The sequence below is a fragment of the Centruroides sculpturatus genome, unplaced genomic scaffold, assembly GCF_000671375.1.
Source record: "Centruroides sculpturatus isolate CEXI.00-Female unplaced genomic scaffold, Cexi_2.0 scaffold180, whole genome shotgun sequence".
In the NCBI taxonomy this organism is placed as follows: domain Eukaryota; kingdom Metazoa; phylum Arthropoda; class Arachnida; order Scorpiones; family Buthidae; genus Centruroides; species Centruroides sculpturatus.
In genome coordinates this window covers 883,111-894,289 of record NW_019384918.1, presented here as the reverse complement: position 1 = coordinate 894,289, position 11,179 = coordinate 883,111, and the positions used below count along the sequence as shown (strand labels likewise).

The 11,179-nt window shown below is 33.5% G+C and overlaps 1 protein-coding gene and 1 pseudogene across 1 annotated transcript; both read left to right on the top strand.

Moving 5' to 3' along the window:
• The first annotated feature begins 1,360 nt into the window (after window positions 1-1,360).
• The window catches only part of LOC111631816, a 40,687-nt pseudogene continuing 30,868 nt past the window's right edge, over window positions 1,361-11,179 (top strand).
• LOC111631800 (protein krueppel-like) lies at window positions 8,882-10,117 on the top strand. The gene is made up of 2 exons (XM_023376112.1): window positions 8,882-9,507; window positions 9,576-10,117. The coding sequence occupies exons 1-2, from the start codon at window positions 9,492-9,494 to the stop codon at window positions 9,938-9,940; spliced, it is 381 nt and encodes a 126-aa protein (XP_023231880.1). The 5' UTR covers window positions 8,882-9,491; the 3' UTR covers window positions 9,941-10,117.

Below are 11,179 nucleotides of genomic sequence, written 5' to 3'. Positions count from 1 at the left end.
CATAATTTTATATACGTGCCTATCTTGCCCCATTACTGTTGCCCCTATACCAGGGGCAACTTTAATAAAAATAATTAAAATAATTACAACTTTACAAAAAGAGAGAAGTTGCCGATCTTGCCCCTATACCCGGGGCAACTTCGTCAATTTCTCTCTTCTTGTAAAGTTGTAATTATTTTAATTATTTTTATTTCCAAACTGATTTTAACCAGTTCTATAGTAAGGTAAGTTTTTAATAGACAATATGCAAAGCTTTTTTTTCAGTTTACAGCAGTATTTATTACACAAAATTTAAGTAAATCTTAACATGCCGATCTTGCCCCGGTCTCCCCTATCATTAGTGGTAGTTGTTGTATGTGTGCTATTATCAATGATTGTTGCTGGATTATCCTGACAGGATACTTGATCTTTATTAATAATGTTAAACGTTTCTGTCTGTTGATATATTTGATCAGGAACCAGTTGTTTGATAAGTTCAAGTGTTGTTTGTGGGATAAGGTTGTTGTGTATAATTGTTCTTTTTTGATCGACAACCCTTTGTTCGGTGACAGTGAGGTGAGGATATTGTGGTGTGAATCTATGATGTAGTTGTTGTCTGTACGCTGTCATGTTTGTTTCGAGTCTTGTGATGGTTAGTAAGAACGGATGATAAACTTCATTTCTATTGTCCATTTCATCCGTTGTCGTGGTTTTCCAGCCTTTGTAGTCTGTGGATGCATTGCCACAGAAACACCATGGCTAGGTTGGTTCCTCACATCTGTCGAGGACATTGCTGTAGCCCTGCTTGAGCCGGCGCTGCTTTCGCCACCGGTAACCAAGGAAGACTGCGGCCTATTTTTCGAACGTGAGCCTCTGCCTAACCCACGAACGCGTACCTTGTTAACCCGGGCGACGTCCGAGCCGGTATCACACTTTGATCTGGTTACTACCATGATAATATCTCCACAGAATGTGGGTGTGGTCACTCTTAGCTTCATTTCTTCCAATAGACCTTTCTGGTGTCCGTACCAGAAGCTTGTGCTCCAGCCTGCATTGCTCAATGGTTCAGTAAAATTACTGAGCTCTCCCACCATGACCAAGTGGTGACCAAGAGAAACTTATTATAATAATAATTATTATTATTATTAACCCATCTCTATTATATTATAAGATACTACGTACAAATATATATATATATATATATATATATACACAATAAACGTATATGTAAGAAGGCAAAAGGTTATGTGCTACGTAATCAAATTCGTTTATCAATTTTATTAGATAACTTTAGACCAATGATGAGCATGCACATTATCTAATCTTACGTTGATTTTTAATCTTCGTTAATGACGACAATTTCTAATGCATAACACTCAGTTAAACTTTTTATTTGTGAACGTTGGATATAACTGGCTTCTGAGAAAGTAGTAAGTACAATACTTCATATTAAATGTACTAAATAATTACTCAATGTTAATACTTGTTTCGTATAATATGCTATAACTAACTTATAGTAATGGAGAAGATGAAAATGTATAAGGAAGTGGGTGACGTGCGTATGCCGCTGGATCATCCGGAAGAATCGTTTTTATCTGGAATGAATTATAAAGCAAAACCTGGAGATTTATTTCTCGTTAGTTATCCGAAATGTGGAACAACTTGGATGCATCATATAGTCAACTTAATCCTTCATAAAGGTCAACCCTCAGAGGATCCGTTAGATTTCCTGTTAGCTTTTCCGTTAATAGAAGGTGTGGGAGGAGAATACATAGAAATGGCTAAACCGAGAGCCATGAAAACACATTTACCATTTTCTGCTATTCCCTTTTCTCCAGAATCGAAATACATTTACATTACCAGAAATCCTAGAGATTGCTGCGTTTCTTATTATTATTTCATGAAATTTTTTCCATTTCCCCAGAAAGAATTAAGTTTTGAACAATTTTTTGAGGCATTTCTCCAAGGTAATTTAGCAGCAGGCGATTATTTCGATCACCTTCTCGGGTGGTACGAACATAAAAATGACGACAACGTTCATTTTGTAACATACGAAGATCTGAAGAAAGATACCAAGGGAGAAATATTGAAAATAGCCAAATTCATGGGAGAAGAATACGAAAAAAGTATTTTGAGTGATCCAAAAATCTTGGAAAATATTATTCATTACAGCAGTTTCGATTATATGAAGGAGAGCGGCAAGAAGAACATTGATGTGTTTTTTCAAAAAGACAAAACGTGGCTAGAAGACAAAAATATACCTCCAGGGATAATGAAATTTCTACAAAATTTAAATAAAACAGGAAAAGATACAAAAGGCGGAACCATGGTTAGAAAAGGAATTGTTGGCGATTGGAAAAATCATTTTAACGAAGAACAAATTCGATTGTTAAATGAAAAAATCCTGGAACGAACAAAAGACAGTGACGTCATGAACTTGTGGAAAGACATTTTTGAAATTAATTAAATATGTAGTTTAATGACTTTTATTACATTTATAAAATTAATTCCGAAATTCTATTATAAAGCTTATTGTCCATTAATAATAATGATATATAATCACAGTAGATTTTTCAAAAGAACTTTTTCTTACAATATAAAATCGCTACTCGCTATAAATTGTAACTATATTTCATTGAAATTATATCTTATTTAATTTTGAAATAAAATGTGCATAATTATTGATAAAAATTTATTTAAGTGTATAAAAATTGAAAATTTGTTTTATTAAATGTTTTAATGTTATAAGACAATTTAAGAATCAAAAGAGTAGCATTAAAACAGTCGTAGCCATTTTTAAATCGAAATGTTCCAAAATATTGATATTTATTTAATTTACAGAATATTCTGGCATTTAAAATACATTGATTACAATTATTATATACCAGATCAACTTTATTGTATTTCTGATAATTATTCGTGTTAAAATGTGATAATGTTTATCTACAGATTATTAAACTATATATAAATTTAGATATCAATTTAATCAATATTATCACATTAACGAATAAAATTTATCAAAGGTTAGGCTTTTATTTCGTATCTGTAACAATGGGTTAATTCTTTACGTTCATATACAACGGGTGATCGGTTAATTAATAAACATTAAGCTTAAGAATGGAAAACGATCGGAAAATTCAGAATCAAGGTTTGAAAGAAACGTGAAAATTTTCCACTAATATGTAGATAAGCCCGCTTTTATTACGTATTATAAAATAATTATGTAATTTTATTTGGGATGAAGTTAATATTGCAACACTACCCTCAAAGAAATTACAGCTAATTCGCTTTTACTCAAACAACTATCCCGTCGTGTCACTTATAATCGGCATTTTTGGAAAGTGCTTTCTTTGGCCGACACCACGACCGGAGAGTTGTTTGTTAAGTTATGGCAACGCAACACTTGGGCGATCTGCCTAGGCGATGCCTTCCGGGAGGTCTTTTTAAGGGAAACTCGTCCGTATTTAGGCGTTACAGACGTGGAGAAACTTCACGTGGCCAGATCGTCCGAGCGAAACGCGAAACCACCACTGAACTCCCAGTGTTCGGGGTACCGAAGACCTCTACGCCAGCGGTGGGCGAACGGGAGAAAAGAACGTAAATCAGTAGATGCATTTTTACTAGTGATGTAACGAATATTCGGTTACTATTCGGTATTCGGCCTATTCGGCCTATTTTTCGCTATTCGGCCGAATACCGAATATTTAATCACTATTCGGACGAATACCGAATACCTAAAAACGGAAGTAAAAAATAAAAAAAAACACAGTAAATTAATCATTTCGGTATTTAGATTTAATGTTATCAATTTAGTGTTGTTTGTTTATATTTATTTATAACTTATAACATGCACAGAATAAAAAAGAAAATAATATTAGTCACATGTATTCACAATTTATAATTACAAAGATCAGCACACGTACAGTACACACGAATTCGTTCGAGAATCGTCGCACATCTGAGGGTCTAACTCTACCTATCCTTTTTAAGCGCTCGTCTTTGCTCTTCCTTTTTTTTCCCCTCTATCGCTCTAGTCCACGTATGCCTATGACATACATCATAATACGCCTTCACGATACTTTCGATTCGTCACCTTTCCGTCGTAGATTTTCCATTTTACAATTACGTGACCGTAGCCTGGTGATAACGGAGAAAAGAGACAGGACGTCGGTATATGTCACAGTTACGATTTCACAGATTCGAAACAGCTCGGTAGCCCGAACGACCCCAGGCTTTCGCCCGTGCACGCTAAGTTACTTTCATTACAAGCATTTAGCTTTTCGAAGTCTATGACAACAATTATTTGGCATTCACGGCCGCGAATTTCGCGCAAATAAACTGTCTCGACTTGTTCGAAGCAGCTTATTGAGTTGATAACATAATCCGACTTGTTCGATTATGTTATCAACTCAATTTCATATTTATTTACACATTTTCACTTTGCAGTCCTTCTCTGTTCTTCTTCCGTTATTTGCACTTGTAGGTCATTTCATTGTTATCCACATTTGATATCATCATTTATCACACTGCCATGACGCTCTTGTCTGAACTGTCAAGAATTAACGCGATTGGCGAAGCGTAGTGACAGTGTGCTAATAGAGAGCGGGGTCCTTGCCATAATGCGGTTTGCGCGCCAATTTTTGTACGTGCGTTAATCGAGCCGAATAGTTTGGTTGAATATTCGGCTATTCGGCCATGCTCCTGGCCGAATATTCGGCATTCGGCCTGAGGCCGAATATACTATTCGTTGCAACACTAATTTTTACGCTTCTCGCAATGGGCATACCTTGTAAATGATTAAATTCCATCGTATTTAACACTAAGTTGGTTTGTCAAATGATGCAAACATATATCAACGTTAACCGATTTTTGAATTTATTTCTATAAAAAAAAGTAACGAGTTGCTTAACTTTTCCGGCGACATTTGCTGGCGCCATCTGTTACCATACTTTGTTATTAACGGTTTTATATTTTTAACTATTATAAAATGTCAAAAAGCTTAATTTTTGAGGGTAGAAATGGGTTTATATGAAACAGAAAGCAAACACAAGCATCACAGCAAACTTTTCTTAAAGTTCAAATTATTTCAAGATAAAAGAAAGAATTTCTCTGAAACTGTATATAAAATTAATCTTCAAAAGTGTTTGCGAGAGATGATAAGAAAGTTCTTAAATGAGGAAAGTCATTCATATAAACTAATTTTAATTACTTTTATGAAGTTTAAGTTATTCCTATTCTTTTATTTTATTATAAAATATGTTTTTGTAAATTTTCCTCCGATGGAGATAATTATGATTAATTCTTTTGAAGACAAAATCCATTTCAAGAAATATAGGAGCCACCATTTATTAACTTTGTGTTCCAGACATTACACTTTTGGCGACTGATCTTTCTTTTTAGGCTACTGGCCGCCAAACAGTCCTTTAAAAAACACAAAAATATCCAATGAAAAATATAAACATTTTTAAAAACAGGAACTGGTGATATTCGGACGTCTTCTCTTTTTTATCACAGCTTGGAGTTCGGCTTTTATCTACAACGGAATAAGCGCTGGTAAAATGCAGATGAGGAAAACTGGCCCCCGGTGACGATACTTTAAATTCTTTTTGTAAATTTTTTTAACACACACAAAGTTAATAAATGGTGGTTCCTATATTTTTTGGATAGGACTTTGTCTTCAAAAGAATTAATAAAATATGTTATTAAGCAATATAATTATTCACTTGAAGTTAAGACCATTTACCAAAATATTATATATTTTCGAGTCTTCTTTTCCTCCTTTACACAAACTCAAAAGTAACAGTTAAAACAACTTGAAGTAAAAACTTCATTAAAATGACAAATAACGTTATAAACAAGCTAAAAACATAATAGTTTAGTGTGAAAATGTAACCTTTGGGTTTAATGTGAAAAACGTCAGATTCTCTAATAAAAGGCTGACGTTTGATATCAATTTTAAATTTGTGTAAATTTTATTATCTATAATCGTTTGTCATTTTAAATTAGTGAAGTTTTTTCTTCAAGCCGTTTTAAATGTTACTTCTGTGTAATAGATCTTAAACACAGTAATTTTTTGCATAGCTTCAACTTTCAAGTTACTATACTTGAAATCTTCTTCCAACACAAAGCATTTCAGGTGATATATAACTTGACAAGAACCAAAGAAATGAATTAGTAGGATCTTTTCTTCTTTATTACCGCAGTAACTACAAATCATATCGCTCAGACAGGTCGTGATAACCACGCACCTGATGGTAGTTGCAAGCCTTAACAACCGAAAAACTCGATTTAAAAAATTATTCTTACATTTTACAAGTGATTGTTACCGATAACAAATATTATTGTGAAACAATGACGGGTATTTTTTGTAATAATTAATATAAACACTAAAATAGTGTGGTTGAGATTACGGGATGACCTCAATTTATTCGTTAAATTTAGTAAATATTTGTCCGACTTGTGAAATTCATTTATATATTCACTAGGTTATCGTATAAAATATAAAATTTTCCTACTTATTTCGGTAGAAAAATTAAATTTTGCATGGAAGTATTTCACGTAAAATGTTCATCTCACTTTCTAAATTCAATATTATGTCAGGATTTTCCTTTTACTAACAAAACTTCTGAGTTACGTAAGTCTACGTTTACGTCTTTTTATATCGCACAAAACTGCAAATTATTCTAATGCCATTTGCAGAAACTTGTAAATTTTTGAAATCTGAATTGATGCTGCAGCTTCTGATATCCGATCCGAATGCTTAAAAATGCCGACATAGTTATTTCCGAACTTTCAAACATTTTTAAAGTTCAGTAACTTCAAACTATCGCACTTGATCATACAGTCCAGACACGAAACCAAAGAGAACTTTCCAAATTTGAAGCACACTTACGACTATTTCTTTGCCACACATCAAGTGGCATTCGATGTTTGTTGTCAAAATTGTGGCTTCGAAACAAAAGACGTTCCTATTACTTTCTTTACAGAAGAATGGAGCTTCTGAGGTACATACTGAAGTGCCTCGTACTTGAACGCAAAACTCCCTCACCGCTACAATAGACGTTGAATCAACGATGAAGCTTTGTATCGATGCTTTCCACTCGTTCAGACCACTCGCCGTGTGATTTCTCTTCTGTTGAAGTATCTAAAGAATACGGTTTATTTGCCACCATTATCCACGTCTTTGGCAAACCTCCGGGACCTCATTACGTCTGCAATTACGATCATCCAGCCAATGCGTGAGGAGAATTAGAAATTGCGTAGACATGCGACTAGAAAAAGAACACACATAGATCAGCTTTATTCATGTAACACATACTTCGATTGCTTCTAAATCTCTTCAATGAAAATATATTTCGTATACGCTTCGGACGAAATTGTTTTCAGCGGGAATTCCTTTATTGTATAAAGTGAAGAAGGAAATAGAATAAGATAAAGAGTAATCATGAATTTGGCTAAATTTCCCAGTTATCAGAAAAAGCAGTTACACTATAATCAATAAAAGAAATACCGAAATGACGTGAATAAGTAAACGTGTAAATGTAATAACAGATAATAAATGTCGATGGACGTTTCGATTAGCAATAAATAATTACGCGTATTGTGTACTAATAATTATTTAATTGGGAATATGCGATATACACTCGAGATAAATTTATGTTAAAGAAACTACGTAACCTTAGCGAGTGACGTCGATGTGTTAACTTTTTCATTTTGAATGTCAGGTGGAGCCACAAGTGTTTTTTTAAATTTGTAACTGCCGACTTAACCGGCAATTTCGTTAAATTCGGAAAAGAAGATTCGGAATTTGTGCATTATAAAAACAAGAAAATTCAGTTTTTTTTTAATTAAGAAAGGAAGGAGATTTGTTGCAAGGAAGAGAAATGCCGACAACGGTAATGTTGAATTTATAAGGTGAGACGAACGTTTGAATTGGAATATTTCCGAGTAAATACTCGAACAGATTAAAGAATTAGGATATTTTAAAGATTTAATTTGATAAACTAGTGTAAATATAAATGGTTTGGTGAAATTAATGAATATTTTATTTTATTTACACAGGGACATAATATTCTTTATTCCCGTAGCACGTGGAAAAACTCGACTGGAAGGTTTTGAATCACTTTCGTCTGTCGTTAGACGTAAATTCTCTTTCCACTCAAACAAGGCGCATTATTTCTCTTTAATGTTAAGAGAAGGAAAATACTCGGAGGATGACATCACTTTATGGATCATTAATATATCTTGTTTATTTTTTAGATTTTCCAGTTCTCCCCTTAAGTATACCGAAAGGTCGTATGTATATTTAAAATTTATATGTCTAATAATATAAAAGTTTGTCAGATTTCTTTTAAGTAACAAATTAATAATAAAAATTAAAGTTTTATTATACAATGTTTGATATTTACGTTTTTTCTTGTAAGATGTACTTTGGAGGAGTCCAACGTTTCCCCCGAAGAATTAAGGATGAAATCTGAAAGTTTCGAAGAAAGAAGTGGACATTTACTACTGAGAAAATGGATTTAAAAATCGGAAAAACTTTCTTTGTGATACGAGGGCTGTTCGGAAAGTTCGCGGCCTTGCCTATATGCGGCGCTGCGATCAATTTAATTTTTGGCGGGAATAATTCAGCCATCTGTGCTAGAGATACGATACCAATTTCCGCTTGATTTGTCAAAAAGTTTTGCCACGACAGCTTAGCAGATAGTCAGTGTGCACATACTTTGTCAAAAATGGAGAAGACGGAGACTCATGCGGTCATAAAATACCTGACGAAAAAAGGGTTGACCCCATCTCAAATCAAAGCTGACATGGATGAAGTTTTGGGAGAGTCTGCTCCTTCGTACACCACTGTGAAAAAATGGACAGCCCTTTTTAAATCTGGCAGAGANGGAAGGTTTTGAATCACTTTTGTCTGTCGTTAGACGTAAATTCTCTTTCCACTCAAACAGGGCGCATTATTTCTCTTTAATGTTAAGAGAAGGAAAATACTCGGAGGATGACATCACTTTATGGATCATTAATATATCTTGTTTATTTTTTAGATTTTCCAGTTCTCCCCTTAAGTATACCGAAAGGTCGTATGTATATTTAAAATTTATATGTCTAATAATATAAAAGTTTGTCAGATTTCTTTTAAGTAACAAATTAATAATAAAAATTAAAGTTTTATTATACAATGTTTGATATTTACGTTTTTTCTTGTAAGATGTACTTTGGAGGAGTCCAACGTTTCCCCCGAAGAATTAAGGGTGAAATCTGAAAGTTTCGAAGAAAGAAGTGAACATTTACTACTGAGAAAATGGATTTAAAAATCGGAAAAACTTTCTTTGTGATAAATTGATCGAGAAAAATGTTTTTGTAAATAAAACTTGAACAATTTTTGTCGGGACCGAAAGAAACAAAGAAATTGTTATAAACGATTGTTTTCTGCATTTTACGATAGATTTGAAATTGGATTTATTTTAGATTAAATATAGATTTATTTTTAAGATATAGCCAATAAGTCGAATATGTTTTTCTGCATTTGTAATTCTATTTATTGATTTACGTTCGATGTCTAAATTCAGATTTAACATCGTTTGACTTTTCTATAGATTTTATGCACGAAAATCCAAAGAAATTTCTCTGTGAAGATTGTGGAAAAGCATTTCGTTTCAAGTCCGAATTAGAACGTCATCGCAGGATTCACACGGGAGAAAAGCCATTTTCTTGTCAGTTCTGCGCTCGAAGATTCGGTCATAAGTTGAATTTACGACGGCACGTTATGATTCATTCTGGAGAGAAACCTTTTACCTGCGACCATTGCAAACGGAGCTTTACACGACGCCATCATCTAGTAAATCATCTTCGCATTCATACAGGAGAAAAGCCATTTGCTTGTGATCACTGCAAACGGAAATTTTCAAGGAAAGATCATTTAATAAGTCATCTTCGCATTCACACAGGGCAAAAGACTTGAAACTTAAGCCGAATTTTCAAGACAATTTATTACAGGAAACACCTTTCGAATAAATATTCCTATAGCCCATTTTCGAATTTTAAATTTTTTAGAATTGTTCAAATATTCATTTTATTCAACGTTTTTTCAAAACGTGTACTTTTATTTAAATACTTGTTATATGTAATTTATGTAGTTATGACAATAAAGTGTTGTCGAATTGTAAGATTCAGTTTTCTTATTGCAATTAAGAAATAAAGAAATTTCGTTACAAGAAAGGAAAATTATGACATCTATCTTTGAATAACAAGTGACTGAAGTTATAATTTACCTTTTGAATCGTTGAATGCAAAGTCTGACTTATGTTTGACCTTCAACGTTATGACGTGGAAAATACTCGAAGGTTGACATCACGTTATTGTTTGTTTAGTAAAAGGAAAAACCTGTGTGTATGGGCACGCAACAAAAAACATTACAGTCATAAATATTAATTCCAACAAAATAAAATAATGTTCATAATACAGCGCATAGTAATAATCATGTTAAGTAACACATATTACTATTTTTTGTTTTACACGTATATATTACAAAGTATGAAAAAATGCAGAAAATAGTAATTAGCCAGATAGCATTTGTATTTATCGCGTAATGTATAGGTTATCTTAAGATTTAAATGCGATGAGACTAGAATTAAGGACGAAAGTACTCTTTTTTACGATTTTTTCAAAATAAATTTACAAATGAAATGAAGGAGAATTTCGATAAGAAAATTCTCACATCTTCAATGTTATTTTCGTAACGTTAATACAATTAGAAATCAAATGAAAGAATAAAAACTATTTTAAATGAAGATTAACGAGTGTCAAATTGTAAGGTTTGCCGACGTTGAGGGGGGAAAAAGTCTATCTCGCGTCAGAATGAAGGGAAACCGCGTATGTGGGCGGTGGCGAAGGAGGCAAATGATGCACAAGTGTTTTACAAAATAAAACCCGTTTATTTGTTCGAATTCATGCTTACATCGATATAGGATAATTCCAAAATTTCGGTGCTCCTGGGAACGGCGAAAGTTCGTGATCTCGGTTGCAGTTCGGGCGGACGAGAAGGATATCCGGACGAAGCAGAAGTTCGTTGTTTCGTTGCGGTGTCCTCGGTGAGCGGCGGATGCACAACACAATTTTTCACCACTGTAGGTTTAATCCGGAGGAGACTCTTCTTCGACCTTGAAGTTCCGATTTTTATAGTTTTTCCCCCACTGTTCGC